Source organism: Phasianus colchicus, chromosome 20 (assembly GCF_987193195.1).
Source record: "Phasianus colchicus chromosome 20, bPhaCol1.hap1.1, whole genome shotgun sequence".
Classification (NCBI taxonomy): Eukaryota; Metazoa; Chordata; class Aves; order Galliformes; family Phasianidae; genus Phasianus; species Phasianus colchicus.
In genome coordinates, this window is record NC_143455.1 from 5,454,911 (window position 1) to 5,477,320 (window position 22,410).

At 57.3% G+C, this 22,410-nt stretch overlaps 5 protein-coding genes across 7 annotated transcripts; 1 reads left to right on the forward strand and 4 right to left on the reverse strand.

Moving 5' to 3' along the window:
* Positions 1-550: 550 nt before the first annotated feature.
* SLC25A10 (solute carrier family 25 member 10) lies at positions 551-4,559 on the reverse strand. The gene is made up of 11 exons (XM_031598980.2): positions 4,406-4,559; positions 2,867-2,986; positions 2,661-2,775; positions 2,537-2,585; positions 2,211-2,252; positions 2,062-2,105; positions 1,619-1,689; positions 1,448-1,540; positions 1,192-1,269; positions 1,064-1,120; positions 551-790 (listed from the first exon to the last, which is right to left on the reverse strand). The coding sequence occupies exons 1-11, from the start codon at positions 4,493-4,495 to the stop codon at positions 689-691; spliced, it is 861 nt and encodes a 286-aa protein (XP_031454840.2). The 5' UTR covers positions 4,496-4,559; the 3' UTR covers positions 551-688.
* A 346-nt stretch (positions 4,560-4,905) lies between these two features.
* On the reverse strand, positions 4,906-8,218 carry MRPL12 (mitochondrial ribosomal protein L12). Its single transcript, XM_031598985.2, has 4 exons — positions 7,949-8,218; positions 7,797-7,877; positions 7,589-7,723; positions 4,906-5,252 (listed from the first exon to the last, which is right to left on the reverse strand). The coding sequence occupies exons 1-4, from the start codon at positions 8,201-8,203 to the stop codon at positions 5,136-5,138; spliced, it is 588 nt and encodes a 195-aa protein (XP_031454845.1). The 5' UTR covers positions 8,204-8,218; the 3' UTR covers positions 4,906-5,135.
* A 176-nt stretch (positions 8,219-8,394) lies between these two features.
* Positions 8,395-17,566, reverse strand: HGS (hepatocyte growth factor-regulated tyrosine kinase substrate). Of its 2 annotated transcripts, none has more exons than XM_031598977.2 (21): positions 17,452-17,566; positions 17,071-17,155; positions 16,633-16,708; positions 16,116-16,208; positions 14,164-14,287; positions 13,936-13,988; positions 12,983-13,051; positions 12,694-12,818; positions 12,370-12,448; positions 12,182-12,280; positions 11,683-11,778; positions 11,437-11,475; positions 11,209-11,352; positions 10,853-11,063; positions 10,491-10,663; positions 10,198-10,338; positions 9,942-10,119; positions 9,729-9,862; positions 9,292-9,408; positions 8,999-9,094; positions 8,395-8,924 (listed from the first exon to the last, which is right to left on the reverse strand). In XM_031598977.2, the coding sequence occupies exons 1-21, from the start codon at positions 17,486-17,488 to the stop codon at positions 8,817-8,819; spliced, it is 2,277 nt and encodes a 758-aa protein (XP_031454837.1). In that variant the 5' UTR covers positions 17,489-17,566; the 3' UTR covers positions 8,395-8,816. The 2 variants fall into 2 exon arrangements, with proteins under 2 accessions (XP_031454837.1, XP_031454836.1); XM_031598976.2 differs by having other exon boundaries at positions 10,853-11,066.
* ARL16 (ARF like GTPase 16) lies at positions 17,468-18,454 on the forward strand. The gene is made up of 3 exons (XM_031598982.2): positions 17,468-17,944; positions 18,026-18,141; positions 18,279-18,454. Exons 1-3 carry the CDS (start codon positions 17,594-17,596, stop codon positions 18,448-18,450), a joined length of 639 nt encoding a protein of 212 aa, XP_031454842.2. The 5' UTR covers positions 17,468-17,593; the 3' UTR covers positions 18,451-18,454.
* A 365-nt stretch (positions 18,455-18,819) lies between these two features.
* On the reverse strand, positions 18,820-22,374 carry LOC116232550 (uncharacterized). 2 transcript variants are annotated; one of them, XM_031598979.2, is made up of 6 exons: positions 21,541-22,372; positions 21,256-21,319; positions 21,003-21,037; positions 20,749-20,881; positions 20,229-20,399; positions 18,820-19,911 (listed from the first exon to the last, which is right to left on the reverse strand). In XM_031598979.2, the coding sequence occupies exons 2-6, from the start codon at positions 21,268-21,270 to the stop codon at positions 19,204-19,206; spliced, it is 1,062 nt and encodes a 353-aa protein (XP_031454839.2). In that variant the 5' UTR covers positions 21,271-21,319; positions 21,541-22,372; the 3' UTR covers positions 18,820-19,203. The 2 variants fall into 2 exon arrangements, with proteins under 2 accessions (XP_031454839.2, XP_031454838.2); XM_031598978.2 differs by having other exon boundaries at positions 21,256-22,374.
* Between the last annotated feature and the right edge of the window lie 36 nt (positions 22,375-22,410).

The following is a 22,410-nucleotide window of genomic DNA, read 5'->3' on the forward strand; positions in this document are numbered from 1 at the left end:
ACTGCAGGGCTCGGGGACGGTGATGTAGGCAGCGACAGGAGCACAGCAAGGCAGCGCGGCCGCCCCACGCCCCCCCCCAGGTCCTTTCTTTATCATTGGTATAAGGCACAATCCCTGAAGAGCCCAGCGGCCGGCGGGCGCTGGGGAGTTTTGGCTGAGCGGGAGACGGGGGGGGGGACGGACGGACCCGTTTTGGCTGCACGGGGACAGCGGAGGAGTAGAGGAAGACAGAGGCACTCAGCGGGCAATGCTTACGTGCGCCAAGCCCACCTCCACCGTTGCTCCATGTCCACCTTTGCTGCCGCAGGAGAGGTGGGAGCTGGGAGCCCCCTGCACGCAGCGCTGCTCTGCACAGGTCCCGGCTGCAGCCTGGGCACAGCAAAACAGCCCCCGCCAGCCCCTCCCGCTGCGAGCTGAGCCCAGGCAGAGGCACGACGCTGTGCACCGGGACCGGACTGAAGCCACCCCGGCAAGGGAGGGCAGAGCCACGGTAGGGGAAGGTGCAGTGCAGAGGGGACGAGGCCCAGGGACGTCCCAGAGGTAACAGAGGTGCTGAAAATGGAGGAGGATGTGGGATGGGGGCTGGGACCGGCCGGCCCCGGGTGCAGGGATGTGGGGAGGGGACAGCCCCGGCCCAGGGCGGTGGGGGGGTTCTGCGGTCCCAGGGAGCAGGGTCCGGCCCTCCTACTCAGGTGACCACTTTGATCCCAAAGTATTTTCGCAGCTGTTCCAGGAAGACAAAGGTAAGGACGGTGTGAGGAATGAGGCGAATGGCAGCGGGAACGAAGCCCTGCAATGGGACAGTGAGAAGGCAGTCAGTGCATGCTTCCACTTGGACCAAAATTGCCTGCAGCTCGACCAGGGGAAGCAGTGTGCTGGAAGGTGGGGATGGCCGTGCAGAACAGCTGTGATGGGGAAACACCAGACTGGCTGCATCTGGAAGGAACCTCATGCTCCAGGGCCTGGCACAGGACCATGGCTGCACAGCCCTGAGAGCTCCATCCCAACACTGCTATGGACACTGACCTCCATTCCTGCCCGACCTCCCCTTGCACTCACACACCTTGTAGAAGGCGAGCGGGCCGAGCTTGGCAGTCTCCATGGCACAGTGCACGACACCCTGGGGCAAGAGAGGGAGAGCTGATGAGGCACTGCAGGAAGGGGCTGGGAGCTGCAGGGGGGGTCACTCACCCGATACTCGCCCTGGGAGTTCATGAGGCGCGTCTTCAGCACATCCAGGGGCTGGCACAGGAATGTGGCACATCCACCCTGCAGGAGGCACCGGGATCATGGCTCTGCCATGCAGGATGATGGCTCCGGGGTATGACCCAGTGCAGGGAGAGGCACAGGAGCCTCTGTGCTCCATCTGAGCCCTGGAACACCACCCTGAGCCCTGAGCCCAGCTACAGACAGCCCCATCCCCAGCGCTGCCCCCCGCCCTGCTCACAGCGATGAAACTGGCCAGGAAGTGCGTGAAGATGTTGTCCGACAGCAGCCCGGTGGTGAGGACAAGCTGCTTGGCTTGGTCATAACAGGAAAGCTGCAGGGATAAGCTATTAGTGCACATCCCTCCCTGTTGTGCCATGCACTGCCCCAACCCCTGGCTCCACCATCCTACCTGCCCCACGGTGACCAGGGCCCCTCGGCTGGATGCCATCGTTGCTCCCGAGAACAGCTTCCTCAAACCCTCTGCGGACGGGACGAGCACAGTCCTGGGGCACTGCTGGTACTCCTTCCCCCCCAGGAGCCTCCTTCCCCACCCCTCTCCAGCATTTCATGTCAAGCACTGTATGTGACAGCAGTGCATATGCCAGGCCCACAGGAATGGAGTCCCTTCAGGTCAGCTCCATCCCCTCCCACTGCTGCTCATTCCCCCAGCCTGCTTCAGCTCGTTTTTCCCAGCAGCTCCCAGACAGTGCCTCTCACTGCAGTGTGAGTGTGCTGCCATGCCCTGTGCCACAGCCAGGTGCTGCAGTGATGCCCTCAGCCCTGCAAACCCATGGCTGTCCCATCCCCTCCCCTCTCCACTGCTGTTTCTCCCCGCTGCCAACACAGCCTCACCTTCCCGCAGGACGCGGTACATGCCATCCAGGGCATGGGAATAGCTGCAAGGAGCAAGAGGGGGAGATGTCAGGGGCTGAGATTCCCCCATCTGCTGCCCCCCAGAGCACTGTCTTCCCCCAGCCCTGCAGCACCCACTCTCCACTCACTTGCGCCGCAGGTGGGCCGGCTGCTTGACATCGTTCTGCATCCTGCAAGGCAGAGCAGGGGGGTGTCACGTCTTTATGGGTGGCTGTGGTGGGGGAAGACCCCTGCCCCTCTGCAGCTCTGAGCTGGGCTCTGCTCAGGGCTGCAGCTCCTTCCCAAAGGACAAAAACCAACCCTCCAGGGCCCCGCTTGGGGCCGTTCCACTGGAACAACTTTTGTCCTTCCAGACCTGGATATCCCCACCAGGACCTGCTGTGATTGCAGGGGGGCAGGGCAGGAGAGGCATCAGGAAGAGGGAGAAGAGCACAGCAGCACAGGCAGAACCAACCTGACGTTCACCATGTCCGCTGGGGTCCCCACAAAGCCACCAGTGAAGCCTGCAGCCAAAGCACAGCTGTGCTCAGGGTTCCTCCAGCCTCAGGGAACCAGAGGGATCCCACCACCCTGCTCACCTCCCACCGCTCCCAGCAGCACTTTCTGATAGAAGGGGGGAGGCCCCTGGCTGCCACGGCCCAAGTGGTCTCTCGCAGTCTCATAGATGGCGAAGCGGGTCAGGGAGTACGTCATCTGGAGGAGAGGGAGGGCGTCCTGCTGGGCCCTGCTGCCCAGCCCTGCAGTGTGGGCACCAACCTGGCAGCACCCACCTGGCAGCACCCACCTGGCGGCACAGCGATGCGCTCAGCCCGTTGTACAGCGCCAGGACGCCGTCGGTGCGGACCACGCGCAGCGCCATCCCCATCATCCGCATCTTCACCTCCTGCTGCGTCTGCAGGTGGACCTGGGGCAAAACCTGGAGGTGTCAGGGCACTGCCCCACAGCGGGCAGCTCCTGGAGCTTCTCAGCACACTGTGAGCTGCTGCAGCTCTGGGCTGCCCCCAGCCCGTATCCAAGGAGCGCTTGGAACCTTTCCTGGCTCGGCCCAGGAGCACATGGGTGGAGATGCAGGAGGTGGAGCGCTGAGCACTGCCCCTCCCATGTGGCTGCCAACTCGAGTGGCTGCAGGAGCACTGCACTGGGCAATGCCATGGTGTGCAATCGACCAAGGAAAGCCCTGGAGTGCATCACCGGTGGGATGACCCAGAAACACGTGAGCAAGTGAGCAGCCAGCACAGCTCTGGTCGGAAGGAACCAGGCAGTACTGCTGCTTTCATGACCTTCTGCCACCCTGGGTGCACGTGGCACAGAGCCTCCAGGAACTGCAGGAGGAGCACAGGCAGAGAGCACTGCAGCACTGCTCCTGTGCACTGCAGCCCTACTGGAGCAACTCAGCAGTTCCAGCACCAGCACCAGGAGCGAGCAGGACTGCCCGGGGCTGCTGCAAAGGGGCCTTCATGTAGGAGCTGCGTCATCCTCTGCCGTTGTGCGTCCTGAGCACAGCGCAGCTCTGTGCCGCGGGTCAGAGCCCAGGGGACATCGCAGCGTGGGACGCACAGCGGGATGGTGGGAGAGTACAATCCAGCTCCTGCTGTGCAGGAAGGGCTCGGCCTTGGGAGCCGGAGCTCACTGCGTGCCATAGCAGCCGGGGCCGTGCAGGGCAGGCGGGGGCCGTGCACCTGCGGCCGGGCCGGGTGGGTTCCCCCGGGGTCCAAAGTCCGCAAGCACAGAGGAGCGCCCTTGGCCCCCTGCCCGGCCCGGGGCCTCTCCGCCGTAGCTGTGGTCCAAAGGCAAGCTCCGCGATCAGCCCCGTCCCGCGCCGCTCGCGGCTCGCTCACACAACGCGGGGCAAAGGCCGACCCTCCCCCCAGCGCCGCCGGCTCGGCGGCGGCGAACGGAGGGCGCCCGGCCGGCTCCCGACCCGCCGCCCTTCCCGGGAGCCCCGCGCGGACGGAGCCCCGAGTCCCACGCGGGTGCGCGGCTCCGGGCAGCCCCGCCGGGCTCGCCGCCACCTGGCCGCCGCCGCGGGCCGGGTCAGGGCTGGCAGCCGCCGCCGCGCGCGGCCCCTTTGAGCGGCGGCGGGGATGCCAGGAGCACAGCGCCCGGCTGACATCTTGGCCGGGGACGCGCAGCCCAGTGGGCCCGCGGCCAGCACCGAGGGCACCGCCGCCGCCACTCGGGCACGGCCCGACCGGGGCGGCCCCTCGGCCCTCCCGCGGCCCCCGGATCGCGGCTCCTCGCGGCGGTCGCTCCCGTCCGCCGCGCCCCGAACCCCGCGGCCGCCCCCGGCCGCCGCTCCGCCTCTCCGGCTCCGCGCCCGCACCTTGAGCAGGTCGAGCGGGTGGGTGCAGCACGCGGCGCCGCACGACGCGATCCCGCCGAAGTACCACCGCGACACGCGCTGCTCCGCCATCGGCGCCGTTCTGCGCCGCCGACCCGCGCCGCCCCGCCCCGCGCTCCGCCCCGCGCCGATCCACCGGGGGCCGCCGCGCCGGGCTCCGAGCGAGGAGCTCCGCCCGGCCCCACGGCAATGAGTAACCACGGCCCGGCCCGCGTCCCTGCAGCGGGGCGGGAAGGTGGAAGCCATCCACGCGCGGTGCTGGGATGGGAGGCGCGGGCAAAAGGGACGGGAGAGGAGGAAGGAGAGCGAGGAAGAGGAAGCAGCGGGGCCGGCTCCAGCGCCGCGCCGTCACCGTGCAGCAAAGCCGCAGCGCTGCGTGGTGGTGGTGATGGAGCAGCACCTCTGCCCCAGCGCCGGGACCGCGTGAGCGTGTGCAGCGCCCGGGGGAAGCGGACTGAGCTTTGACAGATGACGATTCTACAGAGCTTTTCCCACTTGGCTTTTATGAATGTAGAGTTCATTGTGATGCCGGAACTAAACAGCAGCCCCACCAAACCGCACACTGCTGCTGCACTGAACCATGTGGACAACGCATTCCCACCACGCGGCACGAGGACATCTCACACCCGAGGTGCCCAGGGCCTGGCTCGGTCAGTGTGAGCACCACAGGCAGGTGCTGCTCCACGAGTCCCTCTGGGTGACACGGAGCTGCCTACTCCAGAACCACAGTCCCTCCTGCTGCCTCCAGCGCTGTTTTGATCTTCTCTGCTTCCTCCTTGGACACGTTAGCCTTGATCTCTTGTGGAAGGGACTCCACCAGCTTCTTTGCCTGTGGGAGGTATAAAGCATGAGATCTGTAAACCAGCTTTCACTAACCAGATTAACAGATTTAAAGCCATGAGTCCGACCTCTGCGTGAACAGATCAGAGAAACTCACCTAATGCTCTAAACCCGAGGCTTCCACTTGGAGACACCTACTTGCTCCTCACCCTGATGGTACAGGGCAACACATCCAGACCCCTCCCAATGGCAGCAGCCCACAGTTCCTGCATGGTGTGTATATGACATGTGCTGTGTTCTCCAGTATTCAGTCCTGGAAGGTGCCCAGGACACACACAACCATCTGCTAACGCAGCCACTGACCCGGCTGGGCCATTTCTTCAGCATGAATGTTTTGGTTTACATATTTGTGCCAGTGGGTGGAGAGGCTGCCTGAGTTCTGTACACAGATGTGCAAGTGAAGTCAGAGTCTGATGTACTGGGACAAAAGCGTTCCAGCACAGACTCTGCCTGACAGCACAGTTTGATATTTTATATACAAACCTCTAATGTTGCAGAATATAGCAACAATTAAGGCACTTGAAAAGTTTTGTAACTGGTTTAAGATTTTCTACAGTATCATGGCTTGTTTAACTGCAGTGAGCCCAGGGAAAGGGATAGGAGGGTACAGGCTTGCTGCAGTCAGAGCGCTGCTGCTCCCAAACCACACAGCAACAACAAACCTGGGGGGTTCCAAAGTGAGGAGCTGCCACCAGCTCATGTGCTGTGCAGAACATACAAAGTGGTTGTGTCAGCTCAGTGCATGCCAGGCACAGTGATGATGTACCAGCAGCAGCAGAAGATGGAAGGGACACGGTGCTGCTGTGCAGATGAAGCTGTGCCTGCACTCTCAAGAGCCCATGGCTGCGTCTGGAAGGGACAGCCTGCTCTGGTTTGCTGCAGTGAGGACATGCAGCACAATTGAGGTTTTTCATCCTTGCTCCCTAACACTGAACTTCTGTTCTAAAGCAGCCTCAGACCAGGGTAGCAGCTGTTCACATCTCCTGGATGGAAGAACAGCACAGCCCTGGCTGCACACACATCAACAGCCCCTGTGCAGGGTACTGCTTGTTTCCAGAAGTACTTTCTTCCAAACCATTAAGAAAATTTCATTTAAGGCCACCTTAAATTTTGTTTAAAAGCACCTCATCCAAATGAGGCGTATAAGCAAGAGGAGATACGACTTTTACAAGGGTGAACAGTGATAGGACAAGGAGGAATGGTTTTAAACTGAGACAGGGGAGGTTTAGGTTAGATATTAGGAGGAAGTTTTTCACACAGAAGGTGGTGATGCACTGGAACAGGTTGCCCAAGAAGGTTGTAGATGCCCCACATCATCCAAGGCCAGGCTGGATGTTGCTCTGGGCAGCCTGGTCTTAGTGGCTGGCGACCCTGCACATAGCAGGGGATTGAAACTGGATGATCATTGAGGTCCTATTCAACCCAGGCCATTCTATGATTCTATGACAGCTCCTCACTTACAATAATGTTTTTTCAGCTACACATTAAACACAACCTCTACAAGCAAAACCAGCCTTCAGCTGTATTTTTTTTTTAATCAAAGTAACTTGTGGCTGCATCGCAAGTGTAACCAGCTTGTTCTACAGGTTCCACATGCCATGCTGACTTAGCATTGGTTCTCCAGACTGTTTTTAGTTGTCCACTGATCATATCTGTTAGAGGGTTCTGGCATCTTAATCATTGCTGGGACATAACGTTCAGACTGACCCAGCTGGCAGACAGTTATTTCCCAGTGGGCCAATGGAACTGACATCACTGAGAGCAGAACGTCTCTGTTATTATTTGTTTTACAATATGTCGTTACAAATGGTTTGGAGGAAGCTCTGCAAATCCATCTCAGAATAACTGGGTGACATATTGAAGCAGATTTTACACTGCTTAGCATTGCTTCCTCGCAGTTAGGTAAATAGAAAGTGCTGTTATTATTATCCTCAAGACATGAAAGCATCACAATACAGAATGGAAGTGTGTTGGATGACAAGCTGTGGTAAGCTTGACCAAACCCAGCTGCAGCGAGGAGTCCTGGCTGCCCCCCAAGTTCTTTGGAAAGCCTCATAGCATCTCTTGCATTGGACACAGAGGGCTGTGAGCTCTCTGCTCTTAGCCTCCCCCTCCCCCCTTTTGCTATGGACTCAGCACCAGAGATGAGAGGGACTGGACTTCCATGAGGGATGCCTATTAGGCACAGTGAGTCCTGTTCTGCATCCTGGTCTCACCTCTGCTCGGAGAGGCACACAGCCCTGGGCACACTGAGCCCCACAGAGGGGAAACCCGGGCGGCCCTCAGAGCAGAGACCGCTTTGGGCCGGGGCAGCCCCGTCCTCACCTGCACGAGGTTTATGCCGGGCACGAAGTTCTTCACCTCCTTGATGAGCTTCACCTTGTCGGTGGCCTTCAGCTCCGTCAGCCGCACGGAGAAGTGCGTCTTCTCCTTCTTCACGGGGACGGCCTCCTCCTCCTCCTGCAAACAGCCGCATTGAGGTGAAGGCGAAGCCGAGATGAGGGCTCCCAGCCTCCCCATCCCGGCGCCGTACCTGCGGGGCCGCCTGTGCGGGCAGGTGGGCGGCGGCGGCGCCCGCGGGCATCACCCCCACATCCGGGATCTTCAGCGTCTCCTGTGGGAAGAGCGGCGGCGTCAGCGGGGGCCGAGCGGAGCGGGACGGGGCCGGGCAGCCCGCGGACCCACCTTGAGGAGCGCGTTGAGGTCGGCGACCTCCAGCAGCGTCAGCCCCGCGATGTCCCGCACCAGCTGCCGCACCTTGGGCGAGTACTCCTTAGCGGCCGTGTCCAGCGGCGCCCCGGCCAGCGCCTCCCCGGCCAGCGCTTCCGAGCGCCTCCGAGCACGGCCCGTGCCCAGCGGCCGCGCCGCACCCCAGCGCCAGGAGAGCGGCGGGCGGCGGGCCAGGCGCGGCGGCAGCGCCAGGCGGGCGGCGGGCAGCATGGCGGCCGCAGAGGACACGGCGCCGCTCTGCCCCGCGCTCGACGATCCCGACGGCCCCCGCGGCGCGCGCCCGCCGCTCTAGGCCGCGGAGCCTCGCCTCGGTGGTGGAGCGAGGGAGGCGCTCTAGCCGTCGGGTCCGCCGGCACTCGCTGGTTCCGGTAGGTGTCGCCCAGCACAGCACAGCACGCCGGTTCGTTCCGCACACTTTATTGACACCGTTGTGGCTCGGGCTCCTCCGGCGCGAACCGAGCGCGGGAAGCGGTGGGCAGGGAAGGAAGGGTGAGGGGAGCAGAGCAGGGCGGGCACGGACGTGCTCGTGGTTCCCTCCTGCCCCCGGCCGGGCCCTGCAGGCCGAGCTGCAGCGCGCAGGGGCGGGCAAAGAGGGGGCAGCTTGGAGGGGGAAAGAAGCAGGCACGGGGAGCCGAGGCGAAGGGCTGCGCTCCTGCGAGCGGGGATCCAGCACCAGTGCTGGAACCCGGTGGTCCCTTGGCCCCTCGGTCAGGGACGGACGCAGGGAGGAGCTGAGGGGCAGACAGGACAAGGTGAGGAACAGACGTGATTCTGGATGAAGAGTAGTGTTACATTGAATTCTCCGCACTCCCCTGCGCAGTGTTCAGTCAAACGAGATGAGCTGGGCCTCTCCGCTGCCCTGTGCCTGCTGCACGGGTGCTGCCGTGGGCTGGGGCTGCTGCTGCTGGGGGGGCCCTCCAGCCGGGGCCATCTGCAGAGAGGAGGCAGCGCCATTAGGCAGTGGCCGTGCCTAAACCCCCCCCCCGCCCTGCAGGCGGCACTCACCTGCTGGTACAGGGGCTGCTGCCCAGGCAGATAAGACTGCTGTGCGGGCAGGCTGCTCAGTGCTGCTTCTTGGCCCGGCAGCGCCGACATGAGGCCCTAGCAGAGCAAGGGAAAGGGGGTTAGACTACCTTTATAGACTCAACAGCACTCAGCGCTGTGGAGGAGAAAGCAAGCCCTATGCATGGGCAAGCCTGCTGCCTCCTCACCTCCTCTCCCTTCCTTGCCCCAGCAGCATAGGCTCAGGAAAGCTCCAGTGGCTGGAGCCTCCCTCCCCCAGCACCCCATGTGCTCACCTGCATGCCATAGGGCTGGTACCCCATGGAGACCGACTGGCTTCCCATGTAGCCCACAGCCCCTGACTGAGGAGCCTGCGAGATGGCAGGGATGCTCTGTGACTGTGATGCTGCATTCTGTGGAGGAGATGCAGCCAGTGAGAGGTGGTGCAAGCAGCTGGATCTCACATCAAACCTGTATTACAAGAGCTCTAGGACCAGCAGGGTTCTCCTCTGGAAGCAGGTAGGGCATGACTTTCCTCTGCACAGTAGGGAGCCTAGGGCTGGGTCTAATCCCTGCCCACACTCACAAGGAAAGCTGCACAGCAGCTCTAGAGCTGAGACCAACCAGATCCTCCTCTCGCTGGTTAAAGGCTCAAGAACCACCAGCTCCACAGAACACCCCAGCCCTGCCCCAGCTGGCCACCAGCTGCTCTGCAGCAGCCGCCTTCACTTGCCTGGTAGCCCTGTGTTGCAGCTGGCTGATAGGACGAGTATGCTGGGGTTGTAGTGGGCACTGCCTGCCCCTGCTGAGCCGCCTGCCCGCTGCCTGCCCCTGGCTGGTACATGTAGGCATTCACCACGTTGGGATCTGAAGCGAAGAGGGCAGAGATGGAAGCGACTGCCTTTTGTTCAGCCTCTGCCCACACTGGATCAGCACGATAACATACCTGTCCCAGTGACAGGCATTGCTGTATACGGTCCTGTGCCCCCCTGTGCTGCCTGGTTCATGTATACACTATGCATGGGAGAGCCCTCCACAGAGCCAGCGGGGCTGAAGGTGCTGGGGAAGCTACTGGGCCCAGAGGGCTGGTAGATCACTCCACTGGCTGCTGGCATGGCCTGGAGCTATTGAAGGAAGAAAAGCAAGCTTTAGGCCATGGCCCCCAGGACCCAGCAAGAGGGTCTCTTGCCCAGGAGTCAGACCTGAGCATAAGGCAGTGAGAAAGCTGGCATCTGGGCTCTCATCTGGATGGTCTGCTTCTGCTGTTCCAGGCGCATCTGCCTCTCCTTTTCTTGCTCCTGCAGTCGCTGGATGGCCAACTGACGCTGCATCTCCAGGTACTCCTGTGGGAACAATGCCAGTGCTGTGATGGCTGGAAACTAGGACACAGCAGCACTCCCTCTTGTCAGGACAGCTGTCCTTGCCAACTTTGGCTGGCCCACAGTGCATACAGGTGTGCAGGTAGACCCACACTGGAAATACTTCTCTGCCTCACCTGCTTTTTCTGTCTCATTATCTCTAGCTTCTGGGCCAGCTGGATCTGGCGCTGGCGCTCTGCTTCCTCTGCTGCACGCCGCACCTTCTCCCGATGCTCCTCCCTCAGTGCATTCAGAGCCCCACGCGCATCCCGGATCTGGGCCAGTTTGTCCTGCAGGCTTTCATAGTACACTGGGGAAGGAAAGAGAGCCTCAGGGTTCCTCCCAGTGCAGAACACTCAGACCATCCCTGTACACTGCTCTGGCTTCTCTCCAGACAAGCTGTGTCATGGGAATGCCAAACGCTGACTCTGGGGGATGCCCTGGCAGCCACCTGCTCTCCCCAGGACACCCAGCCCAGGGTAGGACAGCTCCCACATACTTCTGCGCTCATCCAGCTGGTTGAGCAGCTCCAGCAGCTGGGGGTGCATGTTGTTAATGGACTGGAAGAGGGACAATACGGCAGAGTCGTTGGTGATGCTGCGGCCTCTCATGTGGTTACTCTTCATGCGGTTGACAAACGTGGTGACCGCATTTTGCAGAGCTTTCAGAAACTGCTCATGGTTCTCCTCTGACTCACCATTCTGGTACTGCTGCTGGAAGGACAGGGCAACCAGTCAGCCTCAGCTCACCCATTCCAAGAGCCAGCAGCAACTCTGCGGAGCTGGGCTACATGGGCGAATCAGACACTTCTCATACTTCACAAGCTGCTGGACATAGGCTCAGGCCCCCTCTTACCTCAACAACACTGAGTGGGGCAGGGTGGGCTTCCCCAGGCTGAGCAACTGGCTCTGTGAGAGACAGAGGTGCTGATGGGGTGGGGCTCTTGCGAACTTCCTCTTGTTTCTTCTCCCAGTAGTTGCGGTTCAGGTACCGAGCCAGCTGCCAGGAAGAGAGGGAAGATGAGCATCACAGCCCTGCTGGGAGCAGCCCTGCACCATGGACTCGTCAGTCCTGCATCCTTACTTCAGGGTCAATGTCCTCAGCCAGGGGAGCAGAAGAATTCTGGAAAGAGGTGAACAGGAAATCCAGTTTAGAGAAACTAGAAAACTGCAGCTCGCACCAGTTGTCCTGCCCAGACCTGGCCATGACAACTACCAGTGCTGAACACCAGAATGAGGGGGATTAAATCTGACCCAAGCAGGACAGAGCTGGGCTGTGAAACTGACTTGTGCCCAGCTACTTCATGCTTAGAGGCTCCTGTGAACGTACCACAGGTGGAGAATAGAGCGTGCCCACCGGAGGAGCTGACGATGTGACGGGTGTGGGCTCAGCCTTCGGGTACATGGAGTAACTTGTCTTCTGTCTCTGCAAAAAGGATAGGGGAAAAAAGAAAAAAAGAAAGAAAATCAAATCAGAGACTATCCAGATTCGTCCTGGTCAGCCAGTCAGCAGCACACTGGGCGCAGTGGGGGGGTGAATCCCCTCATAGTGTCTAGGCACAGGCAGCAGACCCAGCGTCATGCTCTACAATTCTTGCAGCTTGGCAGATCCCAGGACTTGCATCCGGGGCGCAGCTTGCTTTCATTTTTCAGTTGTGGAACACAACACATGCCTGGCTCTCTTTTCACCCTAATCTCATTCCACAAGCCTCCATACCTCTCTCATACCAGGACATGCCTAGGGATTTATTACTGCACAGCTGGGAGATACCCAGCACATCTGGGCTGCATGGCAAAATACGCTCCCAAATGCCAAGCAGGGTACGAACCATCCTCTCCTTCTCCTCGGCCTCTGACTGAGACAAGGCAATAGCTAGCTGGAGCTCTTCTTCTTCTTGCAGAGCTGTCTCATCACGCTTTGGGGGCAGCTGCAAGTACAAAGACAAGGAAGTGGCCACTAAGGGGATCAACAAGTAGGCCATGATCACTAGGTCACCTAGTGAGGTGAGCCACTCACCTGGGACTGCTGAGAGAGGGGGCTGGTCAGGTACTCAGGGGGCAGTTCAGAGGCGGCAGCAGCTTTACCCTCAGCTTTCCTGCAGCCAGAAAGAGGTGACAGTGCAGAATGAGCTCCTTCCTCAGCACTGGAGCCCCAGTTCTGCACAACATTACAGCTGTAAAGCCCACTCTCAGAAGGAACAAAACCCAGACAGCCTGCGAAGCTTGGGAAACCCTTTGCACTGGTCTTTGGAGAGATGGTTCCATGCCAAGTTTCTCCCCTCACAGTACCAAATGTTGAAAGCAAAAAAAAAAAAAAAAACATGCCACAAAGGGTACTGACTTGTTGAGATGCTCGTAACAGGGCTCACACACTCTCACTTCCTTCTCAATCCCAAACTTGGGGATGGTGGAATACTTGGAAGAACATTTGCCACAGAAGATCTGCCCGCAGGCCCTGCAGTGATGCTGGAAAAGATGGGAGACCAGTGTAGTAGTGAGACACTTCTTCACCACTGGACAAGTTCACTCAGACAGGAGCATGTTCCCACCCACACAGGCTCAAGGAGTCTTGTACTTTCTAGAGGGGCTGCAAAAGGCCAGGGAACCCAGAAAGGCAGAATAGCACCCACCTTCCGTGTCACCACACCAAACTGCACTCGACACCTGTGACACTCCTCAGCATCCACCCAGTCTGGAGCCTGTTGGGTTTGAAGAAACTTGTGTGAGGAAGGGAGCAATGTCTCAAGGATGGTGGCTCCACAGAGCCTTTCAGGATCTCCTCTGACTAACTCAAGCTGTCATGAATGAGGCAGGAAAAAAGCATGCGCAACTCTACAGGATACTGGTCCTTGCAAGTGGTCACCTCTTGTGTTACTAGACTGTGACACTTTCCCAGTCAGCAGGATTACAGCAATCACTTCAGCTGTGCCCCGCTACCACTTTCAGTTTGCCATGCTACTGGAAAGCCACTGAGTAGGTCCTTTCTGTGGGGCATGTATGATAACTTTTGAGTCCTGGCCTGAACTACTGATTGAGCACCTGGGGAAAGGACCTGGTAAGCTCTGGGAGCACAGGTGAAGGCAATTCAGCGGTGCGACCAGAAGGGGTGGAGCCTGGCTGCACCTCTCTTACACCTCATTTAAGGGCTGGCTGCCCCTAGGGAAAGATCTCTTTCTGGAGATCCTTCCTTACTGAAGCTTTTCCCTGGGAACCTAGAATCTTCTGATACAGGTGAGCAATCTTCTTCCTTCGCTTTATAGCACTTCTCTATTATGCCAGTCCTTTTGTTGCCACACCTTTGTTGTAATGCCTTTCCCATTGTATTGATCTGTCTACGGGCACTTAACAAGATGAAACTAATTGACCAGGACAGGGTCAACTGTCCCCTCCCTCTTAGCCATTTTAGGCCAAACTGCTGTATTTAGAATTACCCAAATTATAGATGGGAGCAGTATGCACCCAGTCAAGGTCTCTAATCTGAGTGAAATAGAAGAAAGCAAGAACTGAAGGTGTAGTATCTCTTGAGCTACAACAGCAAGGTCTGCCCTGCCATGCCAGCTCTCTCCCCAGTAGTGAAGCTCACCCTTTCTGCAGCAAACATGGCATCGCTTTCCTTGAACTCTGGAAACACATGACCTGTGGGAGAATAGACAACGTTCCATTGTGAGAGGCTTCTCCTGCATGTGGAATATCTTAAGCATTGGTGGAATCTGGACTTAGCTGAGACCTAAAGCCCACTCCTTCTGCAAAGCTCCTCCAAAGTAGATCTGCTTGGCAACTGTTCACCCACCTTTGCCCCCAGCATCCTTACCTTCAACCTTCATTATCTGATAGGTGTCCTGCACCACCTTGTACTTGGGCTCATTGCGGAAGGCGTGAGCCCAGGCCTGGATAAGGTTCAGAATCTTACTGCGGACACTTGTTTCCACTTGCCTCTGCACAGAAGGGGAAAGAGAAAAAGAAATCTGAGGAAAAAGTCTCTGAAGCACAGAAGAGGAATCAAATACTATTCATAGAGGAACTTGGAGTACTTTGCCAGCAAGCTGCAAGCAGAACAGCTTACAGCAAGGACTGCATCTCCTCTAGCTTTCTCACTTTCTCACTTCAGCATAAACAGGACACCCTTCAGAATGGCACAAATCAACTTGAAAAAGGGTGTAGTGTCATAATGCTTCTGGAAAACATCTACAGAGACTCATAGAGCTGTTCCCCAAGGGAAGTATAAGCACTGGCTGGCCAGCATTCTTGTTTACCTTCTCACAAGAGCTGATCATCCTGCACTCCAAAACCTGCAAGAGTGACAGCTATCCAGCTGGACAGGACAGCACAATCTGATTCACCCTAGTTCTGATAGGGCAGCACAAACACAAAGCAGGAGGCTGTTTGTGCCAAGCTGTCAGCAGCTCCAGCTTAGAGACTCCTGCCCATTAGTACTCAAAGCTAGCTTGGATATGATGCAATAAGAACAGCTGGGAAGCCTGCCCTTTGGAGGCAGGAGCAGTTGTATCACAGTTCAAGAACAGAGGAAACTTGGCAAGCCCATTCCTATCCCAGCCAGCCTGTAAGTGCACCCTGTCATCAGCTGACCAAGTCATGGCCTGCTCACATGACCAGTTTCTCCAGAAGTCACCCAGGAAGCAGAGAGGCATTGTCAAGTTCCTGTTTCAGCTGAGAAATTTTTTGTCAAGTTCCTATTTTCAGCTGACATAGCGTGACTTAGTGATAGTTCCTGTTGCTCCAAACTTATAGAAGAATTGTCAAAATCCTGCTTTCCACAAATGGCACAGCCCTGAGCCTCATCAGAACAAAGGTAATTTTAAACAGCATTAGGTGTTCACAAGTAGCAATGTTCCCAGTGTAGGATGAAAATGAGTCTGCAAACTGCTGAGGCAGGTAAGGACTGGAGAGCTTCACAAAAATCTCTCAATCCAGCCTGGTCTGATCTCTTCAGAGCCTGGAGTGGCTACACTGCTACACCTGGCCTTCACATTGTGGCAGCGTTCCAAGTTCAACAGCAGATAATGTATGAAGGCTGAGTCAGCCCCCAACAGGAAAATGACAGAAGAGAGATGCTCTGCTACGTTGCATAAGATGTCAGGACTAGCACAGCTCATTCCACAAATATCTGGGTCATCTGCTCGTCTATTTCTGGCAGAAGGTAGGGACTATAAAGAAGTAACAGCATCACTCTAACAAGCTCTTGTCTGTGCACTGCTGTTCTTGGGACTGGGAACTGAAGACACAGGTTCTTATTTGCACCTCACTTCTGGAAGTCTCAAGTCCTGGGACATAAGGAACTCCTGCAGGCATCACGTTATCACACTGACAAGTGATACAGGTCCATGTCCTGCAGAACTCCTCGGGCCAGTTCCACAGGCCAATGAAAAGGCCATAGTAAAGATGAAACTTCCGTCAGTTTTCACCACGCTGCTTACCTTCCTGCATGCCTTACCCTGGTCTATAGGAAGGGAATTCACAACAGGACCTACCATGAAACAGTCTGTGACTTTACAGCATAATCCTACCCATGGTATAACCAAACATTCTCTGCTCTCATGATATCTTCTCTCCCCAGCAGGCACCAATCAGCTCTCTACACTCATCCCTTTGTATTAAACAGGTTGCTTTTATCTGAAAAAGATTTCCAGTTTCCCTTTTGTTCCTTACACACAGAGAATGAAACACAGAACGTGCACGTTTTTTCCTTTCGTTGCCTCTCTTGCAACTTCATTCAAAAACTGAAGTAAAATAACATACACTTACCTTGAGTATTTCTTTCAGTTCCTCCATAGTTTGTTTGTTGGCTACCTCATCATGAACTGTTTGACCACAGTTTTTAACCACAGACTCCATAACCTGCAAGTGCAAAGGACAGCATTAACCTGTCGCTTTCTTCCTACTCTGTGGTTTGCAGTGAAAGAACAAAAAAGCTGTGTTTCAGCACCAGTTATGGGTTCTTGCAGCAGGTGCACAAAGGGGGCAGTATTTAAATAAATTTCAGTTAAGGAAGCATCAATTTGGAGAAATCCACACCATGAGACTGGAGCATAAGCTATGCTTCAATTTCAGTGTTATTTATACCACAGCTATTTAATAACCCAGGGGCAAGCAGACAGATCTACAGAGATAGTCTCTCAAAGGCTCGCTCCAAGGCTGAATGAAAAACATAATCGTTCTTGAAGCCTCCACACTAGAGCAGAAGGCAGGCTTGGAAGAGATGGGAAGTCCCCTGGCCTGTGAATTGGGCCCCTAAATCATGAGATGTTTGGGCTGAAGTTACCTCCAGTGCGTAGAGTGCCACGTGGGGGTTCTTGTCATTGACCTTCTTCTTGATAGCGTTGACTGCGTATTTTGCTCTGGATAAGGAAAGAGAGCACATGTGCCCAGGTAAAGAGGAATCTACAAGGATAATCTATCACCCTCCCAGTAACAGAAGAGTACAGTTAGCTCATGGTGCACCCAATTCCCCACAGGGATAAATGGGAGGAGGAATGAGTGTATCCAAGCTTGAGCTTCTCTACTGATTTCAGGCCAGATATAACCTGCAGCTACTAAGATCAGGAAGGGGACTCCAGAACACTGAGGTGTGCTGCATCTGAAATAGCACAGTGAGCAGCATCCTGCCGCGGGCTGACAGAAGTGAGACCTCCATGTTTCACCTTCCGCACGCAAGCAGATCTGTGCTCACAGCTTAAACCCAAGCAAAAGGAGCGCTTACTGCGTGTCTCCCTGGCGGATCATGTCGCAGATCTGCAGGATGGATTCCCAGTCCGTCTCCAGCAGGAGCTGGCTCGTGGCTTTATCTGCAAAGAACCGCGACCCCTCTCAGGCTGCTGCAAGCGGCGGCCGCAGGGCCCGATTGAAACCCCCGAGGTGCCGGCCGCGATGCCCCAGGGCAGCGCTCGGCTGCAGACAAAGCCCCGGTTTTCCCGTGGGGATCCGCAACCCCGGGCCCCGCCACGCCCCCCCCCACCGCCGTCGCCGCCGCAGATCGGCCCAGCCACAGCGCCTGGGCCCGGGCCGCCCCGCTATAGGAGGCTGAGCCGCGCGGGGTCGGCCCTGCCGGGAGGCGCGTCCCACGGGGAGACTCAGTCCCTACCCAGAAGCCGCTCGAAGGTGCCGCCGCCGCGCCCCATGGTGATCGTCGCCGGGCCGCCCCTCTCCCTGCCCGCGGTCACTTCCGGCTTCGGCTACTTCCGCCTTCCGGTGTGGGGGCGCTCGCTGCTTCCGGCGGGGCGGGGATGGCGGGCGCTGCGCGGCCCGGAGGCACGTGCCTGCTGCTGGGGGCGACGGGCGTCGGGAAGAGCCTGCTGGGGAAGCGGCTTCGTAATATCCGAGCGAGCTGGGGGTCCCGGGGCGCGGGGCCGGGGTGGGGGTGTGCCGCACGCCGCTTCTGGCCCGTCCTTAACGCACCGGCACAGCTGTGCTCCCGGGACGGGGCCAAAGAGTTGGGCGAACCGCCGGCCACGCTGCCCACGGTGGGCACGAACCTGACGGACCTGACGCTGCACAAGAGGGTGACGCTGCGGGAGCTGGGCGGCTGCATGGGCCCCATCTGGCCCAGCTACTACGGGGAGTGCAGCGCCGTGCTGGTGAGCGCCCGCCCGGCCGCGCTGCGGGGTGGAACTGCTCCCCTCGGACCCCCCCAGCGCCTCTTCCGTCCCTCTCCGCAGTTCGTGATCGATGCCGCCAACCCGACCCAAGTCTCCTCATCCTGTGTCCAGCTGCTGTCCCTCCTCTCTGCAGAGCAGCTCGCCGCCGTGCCCGTGCTGATCCTCTTCAACAAGATGTAAGGAGGGCATCAGGGTGCTGCGGTTCCTGTGTTGTTTCTAGCAGCCTGAGGGGCCGATGGGCCGTGGTAGTGGGGTGCTGCTATGGGTGGGAGGTTAATGCAGTGTGGTTAATGTGTGTCCCCTCCCGTCATAGCGACCTGCCCTGCTACATGTCACTGGTGGAGATGAAGTCGCTGTTCCGCATGCAGGACATTGTGTCCTGTGCCACGCAGCCCATCACCATTCTGGAAACCAGTGCACGCGACGGCACCGGCCTGGCTGATGTCCTGCAGTGGCTTCAGGCCACCCTCAGGGACCCTAGCTGACCTGGCCCCAGCACCTGTGCAGTGTGACAGACTGATGGCAGGCAGCAGCTCCTCGGTACTTCATAGTAAAACCGAAACTGAAACCCAAGCCATCTTTGTCTGCATCTGCAGCAGATCTTTGTCTCCAAGCAATCCTGCAGCACTTCTCAGGGTGCCTCGGAGCACGCTGCCCTTCCCCTACAGGCTGTGAGACCCCAGCAGAGGGAGTGCCACCTGCAGGAGGGCCCTGCTGGCTGCTTGCACCCAGAGCAAGATGGAGCTCTGAAATTGGATGGTCCCTGAAGGCGAGACTGTCGGCTCTGGAGCCACACAAAGGTGAAAGGAGAGGGCTTCACAATGTACAGGCACTTCTGCAAATCATCAGGTATGTAACCAAAAATCAGACATATGTTTATTTACAGAGGTGAAAAGCAGAGCTCTGTGTGCTGGAGTCAAAGGGGCAAATCATTGTGCTGCTGGCAGGACATGGAACCAGGCTGCATCCTCACCCCGGCTGAGCAGAACCTGCTGGCACGAGCATGTAGCTGGGTTTGGGGGCAGCATAAAGGTGGAGTGAGACGGCCCTCTATCCCTCCCATGCTGGTACCTTCTGGGGCAGGAGTGGTTGCAGGTGCTTGGGGCTCCCAGCTGCTCTGACCTCAGATGCCCTGCAGCATCCATAGCTCAGTGGGGTGATCCATGGGAGTATGCAGGAAGACGGGCTTGGGGGTGTTGTGCTGATACACAGCACTGCAGATGCCTCTCTGTCACTCACTATGGTTCAAAAAACTGCAGATGATGAGGAAAATTTTTGTGCTGAAGCAGCCTGATAAGCTGATCTCTAAGATTTGGTTCTATGTTGTTTTCAAACTCTTCCTCAATGGCCTGGTAGGTGTTCTGTGGGGAATTATTTATCATAGAAGTATCTGTTGAGATGACCCTCTCCTGCAGCCCCAGCACGCCTTGCAGCAGCTTGCTCAGGCTCTCATTCTCAGCACAGTTTCCACGCAGCCATGGGACATTTTCCCTGGTGTCACCCTCATACGGCTGGAAGTCAACGTGGTACATCATCCTGCAGTTCACGCAGGGTGGCTTTTCTATGAAGGTTCCATTGCTATAGCGGAAGGCTCGGCACTGCACTCCATCAGGGAAGACAATGGCCAGATTATCCTGCCCATGATACACTGCAAACGCCACCGCCCGGTGCCATGTTTTTAGGCACAGGATGCTAATCATGATCTTCTTCTCCATCAGCCCTTTGCAGGAGAGAGATGCTCCATAAAAGAGAGGGAAGCCTGCTTCATTCTTAGGTTTTCTGGGTTCTCTGTAAAAGCTGTAAGTGACAACTGTGGCTCTGAAGATGAACTCATTGGGCTTCAGGATGGGTACTCGATGCTCTATTGTTATTTGCACAGCGCTATTAAATTCATGCAAGAAAGACTCCATTTCCTCTTGGGTGCTGCAGCCTGCTACTTCGTTGCCCTGGGAACATACACAGATCTCAGTACAGACCCCTCCTTGCCTCTTTCACTCCCCAGGACACGATATCTTGCAGGAAGAGGGGGTGAGTGTGGTCTTAAAAGATAAACTTAGAAATAGTTCTGTCTCCCCGAGTTTGTTAGCACCAGCTGGTGTGTACAGCTCATGGTGACTTGAAAAGTGGAAGATAGAAGTCCTGCTGCCTGTTTTGCTGCCTGCTAGGCTGCACTGCCAGGATGTGCCTGTAGTGTGCTGTATTTTTCACACACCTGTCCTACCCGAGCCCTGCTGTTGGCACCATGTAGGTGTGGAGTACTCACAAACTGCAGCAGAATGGAGTATGGTGTCAGGCTGGGCAGGTGGGTGTCGTACTCCTGGAATGACCGGGGGTACTTCTCCTGCAGTCTCTGGAAAGATTGGGAGTCTAGGAATTCGTTGGGTCTCATCTGCCTCTGATTCAGCCTTCCCAAGAAGAACACTGTGTGCAGCACCTGTTGGCAAGCAGAGACCCAGTGCTGAGCTGTCCCTGGATGCACAGTAGAGCCTCTGCGCTGGCCTCTGCCACGGCTGCTCCCTCCCCCAGAGCTGCTCCCTATTGCCTCACGTGGCCCCTTTCTGCATCCTGTGCTCCGTGCAGTTTCTCCACACCACGCAGCAGCTCCCTGCACAAGCAGGGAGCAGTGGGAGCCCACAGACCCGGGCTCCCACTCCATTCCCTGCAGACCCTCACACCCACAATGGAGCCACTGCTGTGGGGGCTATGCCACCAGAGTTCCCCCACCTCTGCACAGCAGTGCAGAGGCCACAGAAGGGCCATCAGGTTGGTTGTGAAGCACTGACCTTTTCCATGTATTGCTTTCTGATGTTTTCAGCTGGCTGCCACCTAGTCAGCAATTCCAAGAACTGCTTGATGAAGAGATTCCCACTTATCTGCAACTGGAATTTATCTTTCTCTTCTTTCCTTGCCAAAATCCTGTGGCAGCAAAAAGGAGCACGTGGTGGCTGTGATGGGGTTACCCCCAGCTGTGGGGCAAGCAGCCATCCCCCCATATGGCCAGGGAAAGGGGCACAGGAGATGTGAGGCTCCATCTTACCTTGAACGGTCTTGACCAGCAGCATGGCCAGGACCCTGTGGGAGGGAGAGGAAACTCAGTGGTGCAGTGCTGCACGGACCCCCCAACCCCACTGCACACCTAATGGCACTGCGTGGACTTGGGGTGTCCCTCAGCATCTCTAGATGGCACCACTGCTACCTGCTGGCCAAGATGCTACAGAGTGGCCAGCAGCAGTCCCCAAATGAGAACATCTCTCCATGTCTCCCAAAGAAAAGGGACAGGCTTCACCCACCTGGTTTTGGTCCATTGAGTATGCAGAGCCCTGTACTGCAGTTCTTGGGTTCCTGTCTATGGAGCTGTAGGAAAGCAGTGAGGTCAGAGCAGTCAGCAGAGCAGCAAGGTGAGGATCATCAAAGCTGAGTGTCCTCCATGCCACGTGCAGCTCACAGCAGCCAGCTTTGGGATGGGGCCACTTTGCTGTGCACATCGGTCATTCCCATGCCATCCCATTGCCCTTCTCCCAGCGAGCATGGACAAACCCCTTGACAGAGATACAGATACAAGCAGCAGCACTTACTTGGAAGAAGCAAAGGGCCCTTAGAGTCTGCACTGCCTTCAGCCACTGGGAGACACGGCGTTGGCTTCAACCCAGTGCCTCTAGACCCGCTGCTGATATGGCAGCTCTGAGAATGCACTTCCCCAGTAGTGTGCAATGGGAGAGCTGCGCAAGGGAGTGGCCGAGCTCTTTGCACTTTCGTTTCTCCATAAATGAAACTCAAATCTAAGAGAGACATCGTTGTCGGGACAAGCAGGGTGTGCCCTCTGCACTCTTCTGGTGTTGGTGTGCCAAGTCCTGGGTGCAGGTCTCCGTAGAGCTGCTTGGAAGTGGGTGTCACAGCCAGGACAGCTGACCCTTACTGACCGAAGGGATATTCAATGCCATGTGGCACCATGCGGGAGTAAGGAAGGAGAAAGGCCAGCAGGGCAAGGGAAGTGCTCGTCCTCACTGCTCTGCCCTGAGGAGGCCTCATCTGGAGCATGGGGAAGTATCCGAACCCACCTAGATGCAGTCTGCTCTGGGAAACCTGTGTGAGGGTGATTCGACCTACAGAGGTCTGATTTACCTGGTAACTTGGCTTTATGTCAACTCTATTTCTCATGCTTGTATCTTTCCAATTTTGCCCATTGCTCTATATGGGGGGAGTGAGAGAGTTGCTGTGCCCACCCAGCAAGCAGTTCTCAGGGGGCTTTAAACAAGGGAGTGCTCACTGCTGGGAGCTGGAGCATGCTGACCCTGGTATGGAGCCACAGCCCTGGCTCCCTGTCTGTCACCTCTCCTGAGATGAGGACAGGTTCAGCTTCACTGGACAGCCTGCATGAAGTAATCTTTGAAGCTCCTCTTGATTCTGTTATCACTTAGCCGATGGGGAAGCTGGAAAAGCCCCTG